General features: G+C 53.2%; 3 protein-coding genes across 3 annotated transcripts in view; 2 read left to right on the forward strand and 1 right to left on the reverse strand.

Moving 5' to 3' along the window:
* The window catches only part of LOC134562224 (cytochrome P450 4F4-like), a 29,931-nt gene extending 25,174 nt beyond the window's left edge, over window positions 1-4,757 (forward strand). Inside the window, 7 exon segments of the mRNA XM_063419647.1 lie at window positions 2,771-3,034; window positions 3,385-3,451; window positions 3,526-3,655; window positions 3,726-3,859; window positions 3,941-4,015; window positions 4,090-4,171; window positions 4,271-4,757. Coding sequence (XP_063275717.1) covers window positions 2,771-3,034; window positions 3,385-3,451; window positions 3,526-3,655; window positions 3,726-3,859; window positions 3,941-4,015; window positions 4,090-4,171; window positions 4,271-4,451 — 933 coding nt within the window. The 3' untranslated portion in view covers window positions 4,452-4,757.
* Window positions 4,758-4,834: 77 nt separating this feature from the next.
* On the reverse strand, window positions 4,835-7,560 carry LOC134562050 (zinc finger protein 664-like). Its single transcript, XM_063419508.1, is given in 3 exon segments — window positions 4,835-6,392; window positions 6,578-6,656; window positions 7,438-7,560. Coding segments are annotated over 2 exon segments (1,194 nt in total). The 5' UTR covers window positions 6,600-6,656; window positions 7,438-7,560; the 3' UTR covers window positions 4,835-5,220.
* A 14,339-nt stretch (window positions 7,561-21,899) lies between these two features.
* Window positions 21,900-24,019, forward strand: LOC134562226 (serine/threonine-protein kinase pim-1-like). The gene is made up of 5 exons (XM_063419648.1): window positions 21,900-22,100; window positions 22,230-22,280; window positions 22,485-22,851; window positions 23,497-23,676; window positions 23,913-24,019. Exons 1-5 carry the CDS (start codon window positions 21,900-21,902, stop codon window positions 24,017-24,019), a joined length of 906 nt encoding a protein of 301 aa, XP_063275718.1.
* The last annotated feature ends 278 nt before the right edge of the window (window positions 24,020-24,297 follow it).

Raw genomic sequence — 24,297 nt, forward strand, 5'->3', positions numbered from 1 at the left:
GTGGCATTCCCTGGGCTACGTGGAGACTCCCCTCTGTTGTCAGCTCTCTGGTCAGATTCTTCTATTGCTAAATGAGGTGCTGATGCAAGTACATGTATGATGTTAAACATAGGAGGGTTAGGAGTACTAGAGCCCCAGTCAGGATTGTAATCCTTATTCTTTTCCTGAGCTGTCACTATCTCCCTTGCTGCCTTCTTTTCTGCCTGATATAACAACAACTCATTATGCACTACTCTCCATAGTTTACTCATTTTCTTTGCTGTCTTATCATCGTCTAAAGTTAACTCCCATAGTTTATCCCCAAACCTTCTCCATTCTACTAGCTCATGAACAGTGTGAGGGTTAATAAAAAATCCTTGAGAGAAGCCATACTTTAAGAGTTCAGGCAACTCTTTATCTAAATCTAAGTCTTTTATGTGGCGCTTTTTCAAAAGCGCTGTAAATAAATCATATGCCGCTTGCCTGTCCATACTCACGTCAGCGCTGTTGCAGACTCTCCAGGTCTCGGCAGCACGTATCGGCCAAGCCCACCTATGTGGTCGCTCAGGGCACGGAGCACTCTCACGTTTTATTGCTCTTTAGCCGTCCCTCTGCATGCAGGACCCGAACCCTACTCTGTCTTCTGGTCGTGGTATCGCCGTGCTATCACGTCGGGGTCACCATTTGTTAGAAAAACAGAGGAAGACAAGCCTCATGCTATCATGGTCAGCAAGTCTCTCTTTATTGAAATCTGGTTCTACATTTATAGTGCTGTTAATTAGCTTATACATATTGCAAAATTAGAGCTCATGATTGGTTAACAATATCTTAACACAATAATCTTACTAAAGTTACAAATTAATTATTTTTGCATATTTTCACATCTCCCTGGCACATACATCCTCTTTTTCGCACGTACCTCCTCATCCCACACCCTAGATGTTGCAGCAAGGTCATACCATCTTTGCTGCTTCATCACATCCATCCTGCTGCTTCTTCACGTCCAGCACGTACACACAGTCAAATCTCAACTAGTTTAACAATATCATGGCCTTTGCTATGCAGCCATGCCTCAGACAGCTCAACCAAGCTCTCCACAACAGTGACTCACTCAGACTCCTCTCTGAGCGGGGGGGTGATTGTCGCGCTGGGCAGGGGGGCGTGGCCGACGGGCCACAGCCTTCAGCTCCTGCTCTGTCAGCCGATGGGTCGGTGGCCGGGTCGGCGGCAGCAGTGGCAGCCGACAGCCCCTCCCGCTCGGTGCGGGGGGGCATTCCCCGAGCGGCAGGGAGGGGATGCGCGGCGGTGCCGCGCGGCGGCGCGGGCGACCCCGCGGCTGGGGCCCGGGGCGGCGCAGGGCCTGCTCCTGCCGGGTTCCTCCGCTGGAGCGCGCGCGGCGCGGCGGGGGCCGGGGCGGGGCCGGGCGGCGGCCGCTCCGCTGCGAGCAGCGAGGGGGGGCCAGCAGCCCCCGCGGGCGGCGGCGGGGACCCGGCACGTGGCCGGGATCACGAGAGCCGGGGCGCGGCGCCGGCGGCACGGCGGCCCGGGGCGGCACGGGCGATCCCCCGCGCTTGGCGTGGGACCCGATGCCGAGCGCTCCGCCCCCTCGGCACCCCAGCTCCCCGCCCGCCCAACCGCGCGGGGAGCGGACCGAAAAAAGCTTCCCAGCCCTTCCAAAAACCCCGCTGGGCGTGCCCAACCCCCAACATGGGGGTGGGGGTCTCCTGCATCGGCTCTAACCCTGCATCAGTGCAACTCTCGTCAGAAGCAACGGAGCTCGCAGGGGAACCAGTCCTGGTACCTGTCGAAAGCCCAGAATCAACTTCAAAGTCCTCCCCAGCCTCTTTTAGAAGTGGGAAGACAGTTGCCCATGCCCTTAGAAGAGCGCTAGCTCTCATATTTCCGTTCAGAACGGATGAGAAAAAGCTTTTCCCCAGGGCTTTCCATGGGTCGATTGAGAGTGCCTTTTCAGCAGTATGAAAAATTCCAAGCTTTTTTCCCCAGTTAAATAGTTCTCTCACGTGTTTCCTGGTCAGATCAGCGTCACGGGACAACAAAAAGGAGTGGAGCAGTTCCATCATCAGCCGTTCCTCTGAGAACATCGTGGGTTTCTTCTTTTTGCAGCTGTAGAAAGCAGATTTTTTTCTTCTTTTTTTCTTTTTTTCTTCTTTTTTCTTGCCTCACTAGCTTGCAACTTTGACCACGGGGGGCACCAGTTATCACCGTGGAGGCCTAGCCAGGAAACAGACTGGGGACACAGATCTGGGTCCAACAGAGCATGCAGGGCAGAAGCCCCGGTCTTAGTTTATTTTGCCATTATATACCTGTGGCAAGGTGACCATGGATTGGAGAAGGGTATCCCCACCTCTCCTACCACATTGGTCCAGGAGGCTGTCATTCAACCTCCTCTTCTCTTGGAGAAAGAATTCATAACATTGCCAATATTTACAAAACATGGTCCTGTGTTTACAATTCACCAGCGTGAGAAACTGCACGTTTCTCCTTTAATATGAACGCTCAGTAAACCAGGAAAATTCATGGCAACACTGTTGGCCATCCTGGTCTCACCATTGCCCCTTGGCCACACTGCAAGTGTCCCCATTGGTCATTCTGGTGGCCCCAATGGCCCCGCCATTGTCCCTGTTGGCCATCCTGGTCCCACCATTGCCCCCATTGGGACATCTTGGCCCTGCAATTGTCCCCATTGGTCATTCTAGTGGCCCAAATGGCCCCAATGTTGGCCATGCTGGTGGCCACGGTGTCCCCCGCTGTCCCCATTTCCTGCAGGCAGCCCAGCGAGTACCTCCAGGCCATCCTGGAGCTGAGCTCGTTGGTGGTCCGGCACCAGCTCCGGCCCCTCCTCCACCCATGGTGGCTCTACAGCCTCTCCTCTGATGGCCGGCGCTTCGGCCATGCCTGTGCCACCGTCCACGCCTTCACCGCCGATGTGGTGCAGCGCCGGCACCGCGCACTCGCCTCCCTGGGCCACCAGGCCTGGCTGGATGGCCACCTGGGACACAGCATGGACTTCATCGACCTCCTGCTGCTCACCAAGGTGGGGCTGGGATGGTGGCCATGGAGGCCTGAGGGTGGTCAAGAGGGTGGTGGTGGCCATGGAGAGGTAGCCATGGGGAGATGGTGGTCAAGAGGATGGTGGTGGCCGTGGAAGGCTTGGTCATAGACCAGTGGCCAGTGGGGTGCTGGTGGCCACAGGGAGGTTGGGCATACACTGGTGGCCACAGGAGAACAGTGGTGGCCATGGGCAGCATTGACCATAGAGCTGGTGGCCAGTGGGATGGTGGTGCCCGTAGGGTGGTGGCCATGGGGGTAGAGTGGTGGCCATGACTGGGATTTGGCCATAGACTGGTGGCCCCAGGTGGCCCGGGGCTCATCTCATCCCCACAGGACGAGAACGGCCACACCCTGTCAGATGAGGACATAGCAGCTGAGGCTGACACCTTCATGTTTGAGGGTGAGCACGAGCTCCCAGGTGCCACTGCAGGGGAGCCACTCCAGTGTCCCCTCACTCACCCAATGTCCCCACAGGCCACGACACCACGGCCAGTGGCCTGGCATGGCTCTTCTACAACCTGGCCAGCCACCCTGAGCACCAGGAGAGGTGCCGCCAGGAGGTCCAGCAGCTCCTGGCTGGCCGGGACACTGCAGACATTGAATGGTGAGATGTCTCCAGGGCCACCCCTGGTCATATGGCTCTGGGACATGGTGCCACCCCTGCTTGTCCCCAGGGAGGACCTGTCCCAGCTGCCCTTCACCACCATGTGCATCAAAGAGAGCCTTCGGCTGCACCCTCCTGTCACTGCTGTGTCCCGGCGCTGCACCAAGGACATCCCCCTGTGTGATGGCTGTGTCAACCCCAAGGGTATGGCATGGCCAGGGTGTCCCCAGTGTCACCACCCACCCTCATCTGCTGTCCCTAAAGTGGCCATTCCCATCCCACCAGGGGTCATCTGCCTGATGAGCATCTACGGGACCCACCACAACCCAGACCTCTGGCCCAAGCCCAAGGTAGGGGCACGCTACGAGGTGTCCCTGTCACCATAGTGGTGACAGCTGTGTCCCCTCGGCATGACGGTGTCGGCGTCCCCCCAGGTGTTCAACCCCTGAGGTTCAGCCCAGAGAACAGCAAGGGACAGTCCCCATCATCCTTCATCCCCTTCTCTGCTGAGCCCAGGTACGCGCTGCGGAGGGGACAGGAGTGTCCCCAAGTGCCACCCCTGTCCCTGGCTGGGTTCACAGTGGGGTGACAGTGACAGTGGGGCCGTGGTGGCAGGAACTGCATTGGGCAGAGCTTTGCCATGGCTGAGATGAAGGTGGTAGTGGCACTGACCCTGGCCCGGTTTGTGCTGCCGAGGGACGCAGCGAGGCCACCCCCGCGCCGCAAGCCCGAGCTGATCCTGCGTGCCGAGGACGGGATCTGGCTGCTGCTGGAGCCACTGGTGGGACTGGCCTGAGGGACACGGGTCACCACGGCATGGGGACACTCTGCAAGGTGTCTGGAGGAAGAGCAGGGAATTAATGGTAGCATGAAGGGGACAGTATCGTGGTGGTGGTGGGGATGTGTTGTCCTTGGTCATGGCAAACCTCATGGCATGGACATGGACACCCACGGACTTGTCCCCTAGGCCACTTGACACCATCCATGGCCAAGTCCCTCTTGTCCTCATGCATGGCCATATACCCCCATGTCACCATCTGTGTCTGTGACCCCCCCATGCCCAATATCCCCATCCACAGCCATGTCCCCACCCATGTCCATGTCCCAGGCCCCATGCCCAACATGTCCCCATCCATGTCTTACAATGTCCCCAGCAATGACCCACAATATTTCCATCTGTGTCTTAGATCAAGGTTTTTATTTTTACCCCAGTGTTGGGTGAAAGGATGAAGAACAATGAACAATGAACAACGAAAGAAAATCAAGGTCAAAATAAAAGGATTTACGTGTCCATGCTGGCTGAGTATCCATGTGCTTGGGTGGCTGGAAAGAAACCTTTTTAGAGGAGTTTCCACTCCATTGTCTTCAAAATCTTCAGGTTTTGTCCCACTCAGTCACCATTTGGTTCTGGAAGATGCCTGTGGAAGGGTCAGAAAGAATTAGAATCATGGAATGATTTAGGTTGGAAAAGACTCTTAAGACATCCCAGTATTCCTTGATGCTTAGAGAAGAAACAATAGGATGCAAAAGGTGGGATTTCTTGAGGTCAAAAGTAAAAAAATTCACTATCCCGAATGAATTCCTGATGCTGGTCTGCATCCCAATAGATTTTTGTCCTGCTGTGCCCAGGTGCCCCCAGGGGCCCAGGAAGATGTGGAGACCACCAACCAGCTGTCTTCCCACCATGGATCACCAGGACCGTGGATCCCCAAGGCTCTGCCCAATGGGGCCCACTGGGGATCATCCAATGGGCTCCTCCAACGGGGGATGGAGTTGGAGCAGCGCACAAAGCTCTTCCCGCACGCGGGGCACTTGTAGGGCTTCCCTTCCTGCTGCCTCCATTGCTCTTGGGCCACGGCACAGCTCTGGGAGAAGCTCTTCCCACACTCAAAACACTGTTAGGGCCTCTCTCCAGTGTGCATCTGCCGGTGGACAAGCAGGCTGGACCGGACAGCGAAGCTCTTCCCACACTCCCCACACTCATAGGGCCGTTCCCCAGTGTGAACCCTCTGGTGGACGATCAGGGAGGAGCTCCTAGTGAAGCCCTTCCCACACTCCACACACTGATAGGGCCGTTCCCCAGTGTGGATCCTCTTGTGGCGGATCAGGCTGGTGCAGCATGCAAAGCTCTTCCCACACTCCCCACACTCATAGGGCCGTTCCCCAGTGTGGCTCCTGTGGTGGATGATCAGGCTAGTGCTGGTAGTGAAGCTCTTCCCACATTCCCCACACTCATAGGGCCGTTCCCCAGTGTGGGTCCTCTGGTGGATGATCAGGTGGGAGCTTTGAGTGAAGCTCTTCCCACATTCCCCACACTCATAGGGCCGTTCCCCAGTGTGGACTCTCTGGTGGAGCATCAGGTCAGAGGTGTCTCTGAAGCGCTTCCCACATTTCCCACACTCATAGTGCCGTTCCCCAGTGTGGATCTTCTGGTGCCGGAGTAGGCCAGAGTTTGTGTAGAAACTCTTCCAACATTCTGAGCACTGGTGCAGCTTCTTGCCGTTGTGAAGCTGTTCATGCACCACCAGCTCAGAGCTCTGGCCACATCTCTGGCTGCCTTCCTGGCACAGGGTGGGTCCTTCCTCCTCGGAGCACCCTGGCATGGGTTTGGAGCCCCTCCTCGGGCGGGATCTCTGTGCCTTTTCCTCCCCGTTGCATTCCTGTGCCATGGGGCTGCTCAAAACAGCCTCTTCCACGAGGTTCTGCTGAGGGGATTTGTCCTCCCTGGCCTCCTTGTCTGGGGGAGGAAGGACAAGGACAGGATGGGATTTGACTCCGTGCCAGAGGGAAGGGCAAGGAGATCCCCCCAGTGCATCCCCAGCAGGACGGCGTCGGCAGCGGGGTTGTCCTGCAGCCGGGGCCAGGCTGGGCTGGGAGATGGAGCAGGAGAGAGGGGAAAAGGGGCACTGACTTGCTCCTCACCTGCCTGGGGGTCCTGGGGCATCCTCCTCTTCCTCACAGCCTTCTCCTCTACCCAGCCAAAGTCTGGCACTGGGAATTCCTGGTGTGGGAAAGACATTCTGTGAGTGCATTGGCTTTGAAGTTCCTGCTGTTCAAGTCCATCTCCAGAAGTCACCGCCTGTCTGGTGTCCATAAAATCCTCCAAAAATCGAGAAGGAGTTCAAAAACACTCTCTCAGGGCTTCCCTGTTTCCAGTGTCCTTCCTTTGGGGTTATGGGGGTCCCTATTCTCAGAGCTGCTGGGGGGCCCGTGGGTCCTGGGGATCCCCCCTCTCCCGGACCCTGCTTCGGCTCGCTCAGGGGGTTTTGGGGCTGCCAGGGCTCATCCTGCCCTGATTCTGACTCGGCTCCCAGCTGTCCCAGGGTCCTCTTCCTCAGCATTCCCCCACTCCAGCCACTCAGCGCTTCCTCCCCCACTCCCCCACTCCCCGACAACACTTGCAGGCTCGGGGGGCCCGGACCCCCCTCATCTCCAGCCTCCACCACCCCTCCAGGCTGCCGGAGGTGCCCCAGCTCTGCCATCGCCCCGCTCCCCCCTCCGGGCCTCCCGCCCTTCATCCCCGCCTCTCCCGGGATCCCCAAAACCAACGTCCCGCCCCGCCGGCACCCCGCGATCGCTTCGTGGGACCCCAAAATCCCCCCAGGGGCAACTACGGCTCAGCTTTGCACTCCTGCAAGATCTGAAAATATCCCCATCTCCTCCCCCAAACCTCCCAGGAACATGCAAAGATATTTGCGGCGCGATTCTGGAATGTCTTAGCTCCCAACGCCATTCCAAAAACCCACCCCCCCCAAAAAAAAAACCAAAACCAAACCCCCAACCTCTCCGGGACCCCCGGACAGATTTGGGGTGAGCTCCCTCTCCCTGGTCACCGGCAATGCTGCGGGGGCCGGAGGTGCGGTGGGCTCTGCGCGCCCCTGGTCGAACTCCGTCGCTCTTTTTCTGTTCCGGCTCCTCCTCCTCCTTTCTCCCTCCTCCTCCTCCTCCTCCTCCTCCACCACCAGCACGACCCCCCTTCTCCCCATTTCCCCGGACCGCGGCCGCTGCAGCACCGGCGTTTGGGTGGGGAGACGCCGCCAGGGATGGGTAGGGGGCTTGGGGACAGTGTGCACCCTTATTATCATTTATTAAAACGCTTAACAGTTTAAGAGGAGTGGGCTTCGTTTCTCTCATTGAACAAGAAGTGTGTGGTAGAGAAATAGGAAAGCGGTGTCAGAGAGAAAAAGCAATGGGAAACACCTCTGGCTTGCAGCTGCCCCCGCAGCGCCCAGCGCTCCCCACTTCCACCCCCCTGTGCCACCCCTGGTAGCCAGGCACCCCCGGGAGCGGAGTTTGGGCTCGGGGGCAGGGGGACGGCACGGCCGGGTCTGCCCTGGGGGGAGCCCCGAGCCCCCCGCCCATCCCCGGGGGCTCCTGGGGGCTCCCCCTGTTAAAAATAAGACGCTTGACACGGCCAATATATCAAGCAGCAATTTAATAATTAATTAATTATCATGATAAAGTGTGAGCAAAAGGCAGCGCTGGGTACAGTGGTAGGGGTTTTCCCTTCCAACTGCACACCCATTGCTGGGCTTGCTGGTATTTTATTTGCTTTATTCATACATATTCATAAACTTTCTCAGCAGTTTCCATTTCTAGTTTTAACGTCACAATTCAATATCTAACAGCCATAAATCTATAGATTGTCCTGTATAATTCTATAGACCATTGTGATCTATTCCGATATTTCAATACTCCAGGATGTACTTCCAGGATATGTTTTTCCAGGTGGTGGGATCTGGCTTCCAGATGTGGGGGTCCCATCTCTATTTTCAAGTCCTTCAATCTCCAATAGTGATGTCCAGTTTCTCTCTCCAGGAGCCATAAATCAGTGAGCTGAAGTCATATCTTCATGTCCAGGATGTTTTCCCAGCTTGTGTGAGGTCTGAGCCCCCTCCTTATTTCCTTCTTTTGTCTAAAAAAACCTTTTTGCACTCTAAAACTACAGTTTAAAATTCTTTAATACAAAGCAAGCTTCTAAAGTTATAATTAAAGGACACTTATTGCAGAATAGCTTGAGACCTATAATAGATAATTGCAAGCAAAAGATTTATTCAAAAACTTCCTTCCATGCTTTCCTCAGCTGTTTATTAGAACTCATCTTTATAACTGTCCCATGGCTGTGTTCCACTACTATGATTACACAGATTTTCTTCATTTCCCTGACATGAAACATAACTTTGTATTTCACAGTCCCCACTCTGCTTGTATAAATTTTTATTTATCTTGCTTATTCGTGTCTGGGTTTCGAACCTGGCCAAAACTTTAGCAACTTTTCCCTCTTCATCCTTCTTCTTTAATTTCATTATTTTGGATATTTTAGATGTTTTCCCAAAATGGCCAAATTCCCCTGTAGCTATTTCAGGGTCTACTGGCATCACAGCGACCTGCATACCTTGTATTACAGAGTGGATAAGCTGAACAAAGCATGGAATTAAGCAAGGTAAAAACAACAGTCCAGTCAATGAACACAATATTATAAATACTATTTTCTTCCACCAAGCCCCTCTTCCAAACAACTGGTCTCACCATGGAGCTTGAAGGATAGAATTCTATTGTTGAACAGGCATTTGTTTGTTACTTAAATATCCTTCAGGGTTTTGTGGCTACCACCGATTTTAGAGAAATTTGTGGTATACATTTTCCTGCAAGGGGTTTCCCCTACCTTTGTCCCAAAAGCTTTCCCTTTCTTGGCTATGCATTCTTGGCCTATCACTACATTTGTCAATACCCATCCTTCTGTCCGCTCTTCAGGTTTTGTAATTCCTGTTCGCTTCTACTTTAAAATTTGTGCTACTTCTAACCCTTCTCCTCTCTAAGGCTATTGCCCTGTCATTTGGGTCCCACCACAAATCCAGCACTTGGAAATATTTAATTCTATTACAATTCATTGCATTAAATCCATAAAAAATTTCTCCAAAAGTGGAAAGGTCTAACTCTGGCAGCTGTTTCTTTAATTTCTCATACAAATTTGGGGAAGCAACTTTAGATTCAGAGTGGGTTTTCAACCCTTCTACTGCTTTCTGCACTAAATTCTCCCCATATTAAACTCCTCCCCCATCAGTGTATCCCCACATACTTGCTTTGGTAAAACATATATATTCTTCTCTTCTTGGACGTGTCTGGTAATTACAGCCAGCTCCTCCTCTTGCTCCTAAATTCCTTGCCATCCAAAATTCTCTTCCTTGCTCTTCACAAACCCTTAACTGACTTTCATCATGACCACCTTTGTTTATATGGGTGTGACCAACAAAGGATACCGTTGTGACTCCTCTCCATTTCACCGCCTGGTGACACGGGTGACAATTGTCAATTGCCACGGCAGTGCTTACACACATGATCAGGTATATAATGAGAGGTCCAGTATGACATGCCTTTCCACCCCTCCAACCTATTGGGTTGCTGCCAACAGTTGGGAATTTCATCTTCTTGGTGGCAAAGGCAGAGGTCAATCTGGTCTTGCCCTCTATTTATTCTTACCTGTGAATTGTTGCCAGGCCCACTGAAGCTTAGCTCTGTGCCACTCCCTTATTTCAATTTGGTATCCATCTGGTATCCAATTGTTGTAATCACACTCAATTCTTTCCAATTTTGCTTTTGCTTCTTCCTGCAGATCGATCTCAGCCCGTGTCCCGTGCAACCAGGTCTCCCACCAATCCTTATCACCTACTTTGATGTATCCTTTCTCTACTGCAGCCCTTAGTGTTCTATCTGTCTCTTTCTCTATCTCATCCCTACAACTCCAGCAAAGGGTACTAGGGATCCTTGCCCGCACCAAGTTTGTATACCACAATTTCTGACACTCAATGCACCTGAAACAACCCCAGGGAAAACATTTACAGTTTTGGGTAGGACATTTCACTTTCCTTGGAAGGTTTTGATACTGAAACTTCAGGTACAAGAGTTTCTGAAACATGCATCAATCCTTTTTAAGTCTTATTTTCAGTTCTCTAGGAGCAGATGAGATTTTCCACTGAAGCTCGGCCGGTGCCTCTGTTGGTGGTCCCACTGGTCCTTTAAGCGTGATGTGTGGGTCCAGCCTTTCTCTGCAGTCCAGATGGCTGTATCAGTGGTTAAGGGGTTAAATATGGGCCTTCCCATTTAGAAGATAAGGTCTCCTCTTTGCAGCTTTTAACCAGCACTCAATCACTTGGTTTTATTTTATGTATGCTAAATCCTAGAGGGGTAGATTGAGCCAATATTCCTTTTCTCTCAACTCTAATACATGTTGTCTAATTGTTTGGATATATTTCTGAATAGTCATATCTTCAACTATTACTGATGTTTGGGGTATCTCCTGGGAATATGACATTCCATAAAGCATTTCGTATGCTGATAGCCCAGTATCTGCATTAGGAAGTGTTCTTATATTAAGCAATGCTAAAGGTAAACATTTTTTCCAGGACATTCTGGTTTCAGTCATTAATTTGGTTAAATGCTGTTTTATAGTTTGGTCCTTCTTTTCTACCTTCACAGAGCTCTGAGGGTGCTAAGGGGGTATGGTGTTCTCAGGAAATACCCATGGCTTGTGTTACCCCTTTGATGACACTAGAGGTAAAATGGGAGCCTTAATCAGAATCACTGGCTCGAATAACCCCAAATCGGGGAATAATTTGTTCTAATAGTATTTTAATTACAAATTTGGCCGTGGCCCTTAAAGCTGGGTAAGCTCCTACCCAGTGAATTAGTTGATCTACTACTACTAACAGATACTTCCACTTACTGACATTTGGAAGTTCAGCATAATCCACCTGAACTCTTTCAAAAGGTCTATAGGCTATTTTCTTACCGCCCCCCCGCCCGTTGAAGTTTGCCTCATTACCTTTTTGTTGACTCTCTGACAAGTAACACACTTCTGCGTTACTTGCTTTGCTATTTCAAAAAAATCCCAATACACCCATTATATTTTAAAAAAATGATCACACAAGACTCTGGTTCTTCAATGAGTATGCTGATGTAATTGGCTCAAAATCTTTTGTGCATAGGCTTTGGACAAAATTTCCTACCTATCTAAGAGTACTCCTTTTCTTTGTTCTTTCTTAGTATCTAATTTCTTTATAGCTTCTTGGGAGCTATAAAATTTTTTTGGACTTCTCTTTGAACTTTTGTTATAATATTCAACTGAATTGTTTCTTTCAATTCAAAAGCTGCCTCTTTTTGCAGCTTGGTCAGCTATGTCATTTCCTCTTGCTAAATAGCTTGTGCTTCTTTGGTGACCTTTTACATGTGTAACAGCTATTTTTTTCTGGTCTTTTTAATGATACAAGCACTTTAAGTATTAATTTTTGATAGATCAACCATTTTCTTTGGGTATTGATCAAACTTCTCTCTTTCCAAATCTTCCTAAAAGTATGTACAATTCTAAAAGTATACTTTGTATAAATAGTCTCCACTTTGTCTTTTAACAGTTCTAAAGCCTGGTATAACGCATATAACTCCCGGGCTTGTGCGGGCCAGCTGGAACTTAACCTTTTCCTTTCTACTATCAACATGTTTCCTCCCTTTACAATTGCATATCCTGACCTCTGCTTCCTTTCTAATACTTTGGAGGAGCTATTGATGAAATATTTCTCCCCTTCAGATAATTTTTTTTTTTTTTAATTTCAGTTAAATCTGGTCTTACTTTAGTTTGTAATTCAATTAACTCTACAAAATCATGAATCTGTTCTCCAGTTAACTTCTGATATAAAAATTTTGCTTTTTGACTATACTTTTTTATCTACTGCCTACAATACTTTAATAGCTTTACCAGCTGTCTTATCTCTCCCTTTGTTCTGGGAGAAGGTAAGGCAAGTATGCCCGATACTCATTCGGGGTCCAGTTTCTTTGTTCCTTTACTTAACTAATGACCCAAATACTTCATTTGTGCTTCTACAAATTGCAACTTGGACATTGAAGCTTTCAAACCCTTTTTCTCTAAGAAGTTTAATAGCTTAATTGTGGCTTCTTGGGCCCCAGGAACTGATCTAGTTTATCAGACATCCCCATTTCCTTTTTAAGGGCTCTCACATCCCCAGTGGTCAGTGGTACTGATACATATCTAATAGCTGTCCCCTCCACTCCCCCCGTGGTATCTTACTATCAGTACCTTCCTTAATGGATACAACTGGTCCCTTTTGCTCTCATCATCACTGTCCTTGTGCCTTTCTGCCCGAACTGTCTCCCTGCTTCTACGTGCAGGTGCTGAATCTCGAGGACGAGGCAGAGCCACAGGGGCTTGAGGTGCAAGCGGTGCCATAGGGGCTTGGGGTGCTGGGTTAGGCACCTCTGGCGGGGCAGCTGGTTGTGGTAGATAAGGGGGGAGGTTGTGTAAGTGGCCTCATGGATTCTTCTCCTTTTTGGTTTTTAAAGCATACAGGGGAGAAGGCCAGGACTTCTGCTATAAAGCAGCATAATCGCTCTCTTGGTTAATTGGATCCTTTTTATTTACACAGGCATTCAGGGCCTGACAGATCCACCCCTCAGACGACCCGTACATTGGCCAGTACAAATTATCAGGTTGTGTCATTTCTTTAGTCCATTCCATCATACAGTATTGTATCATTTTCTCTTTACTTTTTCCTTTCCTGGATTTACATTCATCCTAAAATTTTAACATTAACCCCAGGGGACTGTCCTGTGGTAAAAAGCTCCCTCCTTTCCCAGTACCTTTAGTACTTCTATTTGCCTGTTGGTTTATACCAACCCCTGGGTCCTTGCCTTGGCATTGACCCACCCTAAGGAACGGGTATTCCCTCACTTGCCTCGACCACGCTCTTTCTGACTTCAGTAATGAAAGGCCTTCCTATTTTCTCACTTGTCTAGGATTTCTTTAATAAAAAGTCCCTTCAACCAATACCGCTTCTCGCCTCTGATTTACTGTGAAGAAATCCTCCCCAGCTATTGCCGCATCCCGCCCCCGACCTTTTTATATGAAAGAATTCCCTTTACCAACACTCGCTTCGTTCCTTCCCCTGCCGCTCCCCTCGCGGAGACACGGAACCGAGGTTAGAAGAACTCCACAATCACTTCGTGGCCAGGCCACGTCTCACACACACACCACTCACACTCTCACACATGTGTACCCGTTCTTAGCCCACCTAACCAAGCGATACTTACAGCCTCCTTTTCTCGCCTGGGTCTCTGTGCACGAGTTATTACAGGTGAATTTCACTGCAGCTTTATCCGGGAGGTCACAGTTCCTTTGCTCACAATTTACCTCGAGGATCTCCTTCTCCCTGAAAGATTCCCCAGTCACTCAGGGCCACCTGAGGCAAAAGCCTGCAAGGTGGGGCACCTCCCCGAGATCAGGGGCCTCCCTCAATGGATTGGAGGTGCCCGCATTCTCCACCAAATTGTTAAAAATAAGACGCTTGACACGGCCAATATATCAAGCAGCAATTTAATAATTAATTAATTATCATGATAAAGTGTGAGCAAAAGGCAGCGCTGGGTACAGTGGTAGGGGTTTTCCCTTCTGACTGCACACCCATTGCTGGGCTTGCTGGTATTTTATTTGCTATATTCATACATATGCATAAACTTTCTCAGCAGTTTCCATTTCTAGTTTTAACGTCACAATTCAATACCTAACAGCCATAAATCTATAGATTGTCCTGTATAATTCTATAGACCATTGTGATCTATTCCGATATTTCAATACTCCAGGATGTACTTCCAGGATATGTTTTTCCAGGTGGTGGGATCTGGCTTCCAGATGTGGGGGTCCCATCTCTATTTTCAAGTCCTTCAATCTCTTTTGTTTTTTCCCCGGTAGCTTCAGTCGGTGTCTCGGCTGCCTTTGTTGGTCTTAGTTAGGGGTGCACTTACGTACCCCCCTGTCTAAGCAACTCCGGCAAAGCTCCCGGGCCCAGGCAACACTTAGCAAGCTTAGTTATAGTGATATTCAGCTCTTAGCAGTGATCAGCTCTTTAGCAGTGATTCTCAGCTCATAAGCTTGCTAAGGTGCCTTGGCAGACGCAGGGAGAGAGAGGAGAAGCGCCGTATGGAGTTCTACAGATGAATCTTTATTAGCTTCTTCCGTGAAGGGTTCCAGGGACAGCAGCTTCTGCTGAGCTGGGGGAAAGTGGGGTTTTTATAGGGTACAGAGGTTTTGAAAAGGTGTCCAATGGTATGGTTCGGGGTACAAAGTGACCTATTGTCTTACAGGGAGATAAGCGAGGGTCCAAGCGCGGGAGAAGGGTTATTTTGGCCTAGTCACCATGACTAGGCATTTCTGCCCTTAAGCAACTGACCGCCACGGAAGCCTACCAGGCTTCCCGGCTGCAACAAATCTCCAATAGTGATGTCCAGTTTCTCTCTCCAGGAGCCATAAATCAGTGAGCTGAAGTCATATCTTCATGTCCAGGATGTTTTCCCAGCTTGTGTGAAGCCTGAGCCCCCTCCTTATTTCCTTCTTTTGTCTAAAAAAAACCTTTTTGCACTCTAAAACTACAGTTTAAAATTCTTTAATACAAAGCAAGCTTCTAAAGTTATAATTAAAGGACACTTATTGCAGAATAGCTTGAGACTTATAATAGATAATTGCAAGCAAAAGATTTATTCAAAAACTTCCTTCTATGCTTTCCTCAGCTGTTTATTAGAACTCATCTTTATAACTGTCTCATTGCTGTGTTCCACAACTACAATTACACAGATTTTCTTCATTTCCCTGACACGAAACATAACTTTGTATTTCACAATCTCTCCACTTTGGGGTCCTGGAGGCCCCCCTGTCTGTGCTGCCCAGGGTCAAGTTTGTATTGGTGTTGGCCCTCTCTGGGCTGCTGTGGCTCCTGAGAATCCACGAGGTTCCCCTTCTCTGGGCTCACCACTTGGGGATCACAGGTGTCCCTGGGCTCAGCACTATCCAGGGTCCCTCTTTCAGAGTCCTGGGGTATCCATGGGTCCCCCTTGTCCTTGCTCCCAACCTGTCCAGGCTTCTGGAACACCCCCAGCTCTCGCACTGCCCGTTTCTGCTCCCCCCATTCCCGGGTTTGCCTCCCAGTGCTGCTGGTACCGGGCAATCCCCACGTGTCTCTGGGCTCACAGTGCAGCCCCTGAGCCGGGCAGAGCAAGCCCCACCACGGGGGGACCCTGCATGCCCCGCTCCCTGGGCAGCCGCGCCCAGCCCCGGGCACAGAGCTCCGCCAGCCCCCGCCGCCCCCTCCCCAGGGCCCCCGGGGACCCCCGCAGCCGGGGCTGGCTCTGAGCGAGGCGGCCCCCGAGCCCGGCTGCGTGGCCAGGGGGGCACGGGGAGCCCGGGGCCTCTGTGCCATCGCTTCCCCCGCTCTCCCTCAGCCTTTGCCCGGCCCAGCCCGGCCCCCCGAGCCCCAACAGGCCCCGCACGGCCACGGCCGGGCCGCTCCGCTCCCCTGCGAGCCCGGCCACACGGACCCACCTGCGCCGGGGCCCACGGGCCACCGAGCGCTCCCCGGGCCGCCCGGGCCTGGGCCCCGAGCACAGAGCTCTGCCCGGGGGGCTCCCGGCCCAAGGCGGCGGCTCCGGGCCCGGGCGGCCGCTCCCGGCTCCCACAGCCCGCCCGGGGCCGCCCCGCCCGTGCCGGGGCTGCGCCAGCGCTCCCCGCACCCAAGGGGGTTCAAACTGCCGGGGGCATCTCACAAAAAACCATTGCCCGTATCCCCTCCCAAAACAATAAAATCCCAACCAGCCATCAACCCCCACAAAAAATAATCCACAAACAAACCCACAAACTAACCCCTTCCACCCTGCCCTCCTGCGCCTTCGCAGGGACCCCGACCCCGCGGGAATGCCCCCGGGCCAGGACAAAAAGCTGCTCCCCTGGAGGCGCTTTGAACACCCACCCGCGGCCCGGCCCTGGCACACGGCTCCCGGCAGCTGCCCCGCTGTCCCAGCCGGGCCTTTGCAGCAGGGAGGCTCTGCGGGACCCCCGGGCTGTGCCCCCTCCCAGGCCCTGCCCGCCCCGGGGCTGACCTTCAGCCCGGCCTCTCTCGCTGTCCCGGCTCCTGCAGAGTCCCCGCTCGCAGTTCCTTGGGCCCCTGGGCTCTCCTCTGGGGGTTGGGGAACAGCCGGCAATGCAACCTTGTTCTGTAAAGGAATCATTTTGGTGCTCTCTAGAAAGGCCAAAACTGAAACTTTGTTCCTTTTGCCTGGGTGCAGAGACCATCAGGGCATTTTCTGCACAGAGTTCTAGCCCCCAGCTTTTGTTGAAGGAGCTGCCTACCAATGTCACGCTGCCAGGAGCCTGTCCTTGCTGTCACCTGCTGTGGCTGGGCATGAACAGAGCTCCTGCACTTGCATTTCCAGCTGCTGTGCAACCAAAGCTGAGGGATCTGCAGCTGCCTGAATGCAAAAACTGCAATATGAGCCACTCTCAAGGGGGAAATCTCCCCCTGCTGTGCCAGCCCATGGCAATGTTGCCATTCTCTGCTGTTGCTGGGGCGCTCTTGGGTCTGGCTGAGCAGGAAAGGTGACCCTGAGCCAGATTTCTTTGGCTGCAGCAAAGCCTTGGAACGCAAAGACCTTCCTGATGCTGTGCCCTGAGCCAGGATGGAATGAGCCACCAGAGCTGAGCCTAAATTTCTTACCGAATTCACAGAGTGACTGGGTAGGATGAGACCTTCAAGAGCATCAAATCCAACCCATGCCCCAAACACCTCAGCTTAACCTGGGTTAGTGCCCTGAGTGCCTCATCCAATCTTTTTTTAAACACATCCAGGGATGGTGACTCCACCACCTCCTCAGGCAGACCATTCCAATACTTTATCACTCTCTCTGTGAAAAACTTCTTCCTAATATCCATCCTGTATTTCCCTTGGGGCAGCTGAAGACTGTGTCCTTTTGTTGTGTCAGCTGCTGTCTGGAGAAAGAGACCAAACCCCACCTGACTACAGCTACCCTTCAGGGAATTGTAGAGAGCGATTAGGTCACCTCTGAGTCTCCTTTTCTCCAGGCGAAACAACCACAGCTCCCTCAGCCGTTCTTAACAGGGTTTTTGTTCCAAGCCCCTCACCAGCCTTTTTGCCCTCTCCTGGATGTGCTCAAGCGTCTCAATGTCCTTCCTAAATTGGGGGCCCAGAACTGGACACGGCACTCGAGGTGCAGCCTCACCAGTGCCGAGTACAGGAGAAGAAACACTGCCCTGCTCCTGCTGGCCACGCCATTCCTGATCCAGGCCAGGAGCCATTGGCCTTCTTGCCCACCTGCCCACACTGCTGCCTCATGTCCAGCCTGCTGTCCAGCAGTGCCCCAGGTCCCCTTCCCTGGCTGCTGTCCAGCCACTCTCTTGCCAGCCTAGAGTGCTGCAGGAAGTTTTTGTGGCCAAAATGCAGGACTCAGCACTTGCACTTATTAAACTTCATCCTATTGGACTCTGCCCATCTATCCAGTCATTCCAGGTCTCTCTGCAGAGCCCTCCTACCCTCCAATAGATGGACACACGGTCCAAGCTTAGTGTCAGCTGCAAATTTACTAATGAAAGACTCAATCCCCTCATCCATGTCGTCAATAAAAATATTGAACAGAACTGGCCCCAGCACAGACCCCAGGGGAACACCACTGGTGCCACCAGCTGGATGCAGAACCTTCACCACCACTCTCTAGGCCCAGCCATGCAGGCAGTTCTTAACCCAGCACAGAGTGCTCCTGTCCAAGCTGTGGGCTGCCAGCTTTTCCAGGAGTGTGCTGTGGGAGACAGTGTCCAAGGCCTTGCTGAAATCCAGGTACACAACATTCACTGCCTTTCCCGCACCCACCCGGCGGGTCACCTGGTCATAAACGGAGACCAGGTTGGTCAAACACGACCTTCTGTTCTTAAACCCGTGCTGGCCGGGTCTGATAGCCTGGCCATCCTGTAGGTGCAGTGTGATGACACTCAGTATAAGCTGCTGCAGTACCCTACTGGGTACTGAGTTCAGGCTGACTTGAGTTGTGGGATAAGGATTTACAATTCAAACTGTAAAGCAGGTATGTTTTATTTCCATCTGGGACACAAGGGGGATTTTCCACCATACCTGCGTACCTGGTTGAGACAGGTTTAAGGTTTAAATACACTCAGATCCCACAAAACAACCCCTCTCTCCCCGCCCATTCTCTGCCCACTCTCCGCCTCCTTGCACTTCCTATTATAATTAGCTTTCTCTGGTGCCACATCTCCTGGTGGTTGCAGGCTGGGGTCTTCTGATGAAGTAAGAGGTCTTCCTCAGTTGTTCACTGTTTGACCTCTTCCTCTGGGCAGGTGCAGTGAAGGTTTGGCTAACTCCCAGGTCACTTTGTCCTGGCCAAAACCACGAGCCTGGTTCTTTCTGATTTCTTAAGCCACAGGTTCTGCTTTATGGGGTTTTCACTATACCTAAGTCTTGCTTTACTGAGTTTTCACAATATACACAATATACATCTTATCTCTATGGCCTTTACCTAGCAACTAAATCCTCATGTGTTCTGCTACAAGTTGTTTTTCTGCTTTTACAGGATTGCTAAATAAGCTGTATATTTCTGCTTCCCCTCCATCTGCTTAAGCACATTAAATGCTTCTAAAATTCTGAATTTTAGATATGTTTCCCATATCAAACTGGCCTATAATTACCAGGATCCTCCTTTCTACCCTTATGGTGTAGGGGTCACACAACACATTAGCCAACCTCCAGTCCTCTGGAACCTCACCAGTGAGCCAGGACTGTTGGGAAATGATGGAGAGTGGCTTCACAAGCTCATCTGCCAGCTCCCTCAACACCCTGGGCTGGATCCCATCTGGGCCCATGGATTTTGAACATCCAAGTGGCTCAGCAGTTCTCTGACTGCCTCCTCCTGGATAACAGGGGCACCTTTCTGCTCCCTGACACCATCTACCAGCCCAGGAGGGCAGCTGTCCTGAGGACAAGCCGTCTTCCCACTAAAGGCTGAGCCAAAGAAGGCTCAGTTAAGCACTTTTGTCTTCTCCTCATCTGCAGTTCCTAAGTTCCCTCCCACATCCAGTAGAGAACAAAGGTTGGTCCTACCCTTCCTTTTGCCATTAATTTATTTGTAAAAACATATTTTATTATCCTTTACAAAAGGTGCCAAAATGACTTCAAACTGAGCTTTGGCCTCCCTAATATTTTTTTTCCTACATGTTCCCTTAAATACTTCCTGAGAGACCTGACCCTCCTTCCAAAAATGATACATCCTCTTTTTGTTCCTAAGTTCCTCTGAAATCTCCTTGCCCATCCAGGCTTGACGTTTGCCTTGTCAGCTCATCTTTCAGCACACAGGGACAGTCTGTTCCTGTGCCCTCAAGATCTCTGCATTGAAGCACACCCACCTTTCCTGGACTCCTCTGTTTTTAAGGGTTCCTTCCCAAGGAACTCTCTGAATAAGTCTCCTAAAACGGCCAAAGTCTGCCCTCCAGAAGTCCAATGTAAAAATCTTTTTGATGTCCCTCCTGAATTCACCACATATTGAGAACTCTGTAATTTCATGATCCCTGTGCCCCAAGCAGCCTCCAAGCACCACATCTCCCACCAGCCTTTCTCTATTTGCAAACAACAGGTCGAACATAGTCCCTCCCCTGCTGGCCTCACTCATCCGCTGTCACAAAAAGTTGTCCTCCATCCACTCCAAAACCTTCCTGCACTGCCTCTTTGCCGCTGTACTGAGTTCCCAGCAGATGTCTGGTAGGTTAAAGTCACCTACGAGAACAAGGGCTGGTGATCCTGAAACATTCTCCAGCTTCTTAGAGAAGAAGTTGTCCACCTCTTCTTCCTGCTTGGGTGGACGATAACAGACTCCCAGTAGGTACCCCTGGGAGCCTGTCCTGTTTTCTTCGGGTAGAACAGGAACAATGAAAACCTTCCCAATGGCACAACTCCCCAGCCCACATGGGGAAAGGAAAGAAAAAGTTGTCAAGTTCTCAAAACCTTTCTCCTGCTTTGCTGCAAGACTCCTGCTTCACACATGTTGTGGAAAGTCAAGAGAAGCTGCATGGGTGGGCTATCTTGTGACAGATGGTGCAACTCGTTCTCCAGGAAAGGTTCTTGGAAAGAGCAGACAGGACTGTGGAGAAGATTCTGGGAAAGCTGAAACAGCATTTTGGAAATGAAATGAAAGTGGAAAGAAACAACCCAAGATATTTTCCTCTGTTTATTTCTCTGTCCCACTTTCCATCTTAAACTACTTCTTCATCTCATTAATTCTAAGTGGGTCTCACCTCTGACATCCAAGACTTGGCAAGATTTAGACACTGTAAAATACCATGAGCTACATCCAGTTTGCCTTCCCGTTTTTCTTGGAAAGCAATGCCGGAGACACAAGTGCAGTGCTTGGGTCAGGTACAAATTCTGCATTCAGGGAATGTGCTGTGACAGTGTCTGACCCTCAGCAGGGACAATGCACAGCAACAGCCAAGGGGATTCCTCTGTCACTGTGCAGGAGTCAAGACTGGGCCCTGACTGAAAACGGCGAAGTTCCCGTGTTTGGACAGGCTCAGGGGCTGCCCCGGGGAGTGCAGGGCTCGGTGCGAGGCAGAGGGGGCAACGGAAAAAACTGACAAGGGGACAAACGGCCCTGGAGCTTCAGTTGCAGCAGCAGCAGCGGCAGCAGCGGCAGCAGCAGAGAAGAAAAAAGCGGCTTTGTTGACAAACCCGTGCTTCCCCTCTCCCTCTCCCACAGTCCCGCAGCCTCTCCCTTTCCCAGTGTCCCCCTCCCAACCCAGTCTCCCTTTCCCCTGCTGGGCCGGGCCATGCCTCGGGCCCACCCCCGGCCCCGGGCGGGGCTGCCCCGTCCCTGCCCCCGGGCGTCCCGCCGCGGTCTCGCCTTCGCCCGGCTCTGGCAGTGCTGGAGATGGCGTTGCTGGGCGGGCATCAGTGCCTGGGGCTGGGGCAGCATTGCTGGCCTTTGGCTGCGCCTGTGCCGAGCCCAGCCCAGGCCCCAGCCCCAGCCCCGGCCCCGGCCCCAGCCCCAGCCCCAGCCCCAGCCCCGGCCCCGGCCCCGGCCCCGGCCCCAGCCCCGGCCCCGGCCCCGGCCCCAGCCCCAGCCCCAGCCCCGGCTCGAGCCTCGGCCCTGTCCCCTGCCCCAGCCCCGGCCCCGGCCCCGGCCCCGGCACCGGCACCAGCACCGGCCCCGACCCCAGCACCGGCCCCAGCCCCAGCCCCGGCCCCGGCCCCGACCCCAGCTCGTCCCTGGGCCCGCAGAGGACACAGGCGGTGCGGCTGCTCCCGCCGCCTCCACTGCGGCTTCCCCAGCCCAAGCTCCTCCACTAGGCAGCGCGGCCGCTGGCCCTGAGCCGCTGCTGTCCCGTTGCCAGGAGCAAATGCCTGGGGATGCCCAGCCCGGGCCGCTCGAGGGGCGCTCGGGGGCCGTTCCTGGCCCCGGGCCGAGCGCTGACAGCCGCGTCTCGCCGGCAGGGAAGGCGCAGCAGGCCCTCCAGGAGCAGTACCGCCTGGGTTCGCTGCTGGGCCACGGCGGCTTCGGCAGCGTCTGGGCGGCCACACGGCTCTCGGACAGTGCCCCGGTGAGCGGCAGGGCCGGTGGTGGGTGCACGAGGAAGGGGCGCAGGAGGAGGAGGAGGGCGAAGGAGAAGGAGGCTGGGGCTGGGCAGGGCAGGCAGTGAGCTCAGCCTGCTGCTCCCCTTGGCTTGCAGGTGGCCATCAAAAGGGTGCCACGGAACCGTGTCCGGCATTGGGGTGAGCTGGTGAGTGAGCGGGGCCAGCAGGAGAAGCTGGGCCATGCCGGGCAGGGATGAGCTGAGGCCTGGCAGGGTGGAAGCCGCCAGGACGCCTGGAGGGAGAGCGGGCGTGGGGCCAGCAAAGGGTGCAGAGCATCCCAGGCTGGCTGAGGGGTCCCTGACCCCTGGCACGGCCTCAGCCCCACTGACAACATTGTGCTCCTCCCACAGCCCAACGGCACCAGCGCACCACTGGAGATCGTGCTGCTGCACAAGGTCTCCACTGGCTTCCCTGGTGTCGTCCAGCTGCTGGAGTGGCTGGAGCTCCCCAAAGACATCATTATCATCATGGAGCGCCCGGAGCGTTCTCAGGACCTCCAGCACTTCATTCGGGCACGGCGGTTCCTGTGCGAGGAGGTGGCGCGGGAGCTGTTCCGCCAGGTGCTGGAGGCCGTGCGGCACTGCACCAGCTGCGGGGTCCTGCACCGCGACCTCAAGCCAGAGAACATCCTGCTTGACCTGGCCACCGGGCAGGCCAAATTGATCGATTTTGGCTGTGGCACCTACCTACAAGACACAGCCTATACTCACTTTGCAGGTGAGCCCTCGCAGGGGTGTGCTCCCCATTCCAGACATCCCCTGGCCCAACATCTCACAGCCCAGCCTGGGTGTGGCTCTGGGGATTCTCCCTTTCCCTGCCACTCATGGCACTGAGTCTTCAGCCCAGTTGCTTTTGAACACAAGTGGGTGGGGGGACCAGCTTCCAGCCCTGCTGGCAGCCTTTGCCAGCCACTCTGCCTGGGACTGGGGCTGGGGCTGGGGCAGCCAGCCCAACAGAAGCACCTGTGGGTGGGGGTGGCTGAGAGGGGAGCCAGAACATGTGCACCAGCCAGTTTGGTGTGCAGGTGAGAAAGGGCTTGGACTGCTGTGATTGCCTGGTTTGCTTTGGGTTCATAATGGTTTTTGGGGCAATGCAGGTAGGGACGAGTAAGGCATGGTTTTTCCCCAGCACTGAGTGGGTTTTGCTTGTCATGGTTGGGCCTTGCCAGGGCTTCCACTGCCACCTTCCGACACCAGTGGCTTCTTTTCCAACCCTAAGTTTGTACACAAGTCCCAGGTGCTGGCCAGAGGGCAGCAGGTCACACCACGTGCCACTGGGGCAACCCCTGCACGCCCAGGGATGCTGGGGCCAGGCTCTGGGAGCAGCAGCATCCCCCTGATGAACTCCATCTGTATTCCATAGGAACACCGTCATACAGTCCCCCGGAATGGAACCACTTTGGCTGGTACTATGGACAGCCAGCTACCGTCTGGTCCCTGGGCATCCTGCTGCACCAGATGGTGTGTGGGGAGCACCCTTTCAGGAGGGGCCACAAGATCAGCTGGGACCATCAGCTCTCGCTGCCACCACGGCTCTCTCAAGGTGAATCCTCATGTCTGGGCACGGGGGAAATGCCAGTGCTGGGAGACAGCAGTGGGCTGTGGCAGCTGCTGAGGAGGTGGCACGTGTCCTGCTGTCCTGCTTTCCTCCAAAACAGGGAATTCCTGGGAAAGTTTAGGCCCAGCTCTGAGCAAATGCAGCATGGCCTGAGAATGGGAACAGTGTGGCAGACAGGAGCCTTCTCCAACTGACTGGCGGTTTCTGGTTTCTCTCGCCAGAGTGCCAAGATGTCATCCGGCGGTGTTTATCCATGCTGCATGTGGACCGGCCTTCAGTAGAAGACCTGTTCAGTCATCCCTGGATGCAGGATAGTCATCTGCCATAGAAGAAGGGAGAGAGCCACAGAAACAGCGATGCAGGGCCCTGGTAAGTTCCAGCTCCACACATGCCTTGGCAATCAGAAGCAAAGAACCCAGACTTTTTTGTCCTGCCTGTGTCACTGCACAGCGGTCATCAGATGGGAAGACACAGCCCCTGTGCTGGAGCTGAGCTGCTCTGCCCAGCACTGCTGGCTGCCATCCCAGCTGCTTTGGCTTGTCCTGGGTCACTGCCAGCTGGGGCCCTGGGCAGAACACTGACAGCCTGGTCTCACTCCCAGGGAAA

This window comes from Prinia subflava, chromosome 26, assembly GCF_021018805.1.
Source record: "Prinia subflava isolate CZ2003 ecotype Zambia chromosome 26, Cam_Psub_1.2, whole genome shotgun sequence".
NCBI lineage: Eukaryota > Metazoa > Chordata > Aves > Passeriformes > Cisticolidae > Prinia > Prinia subflava.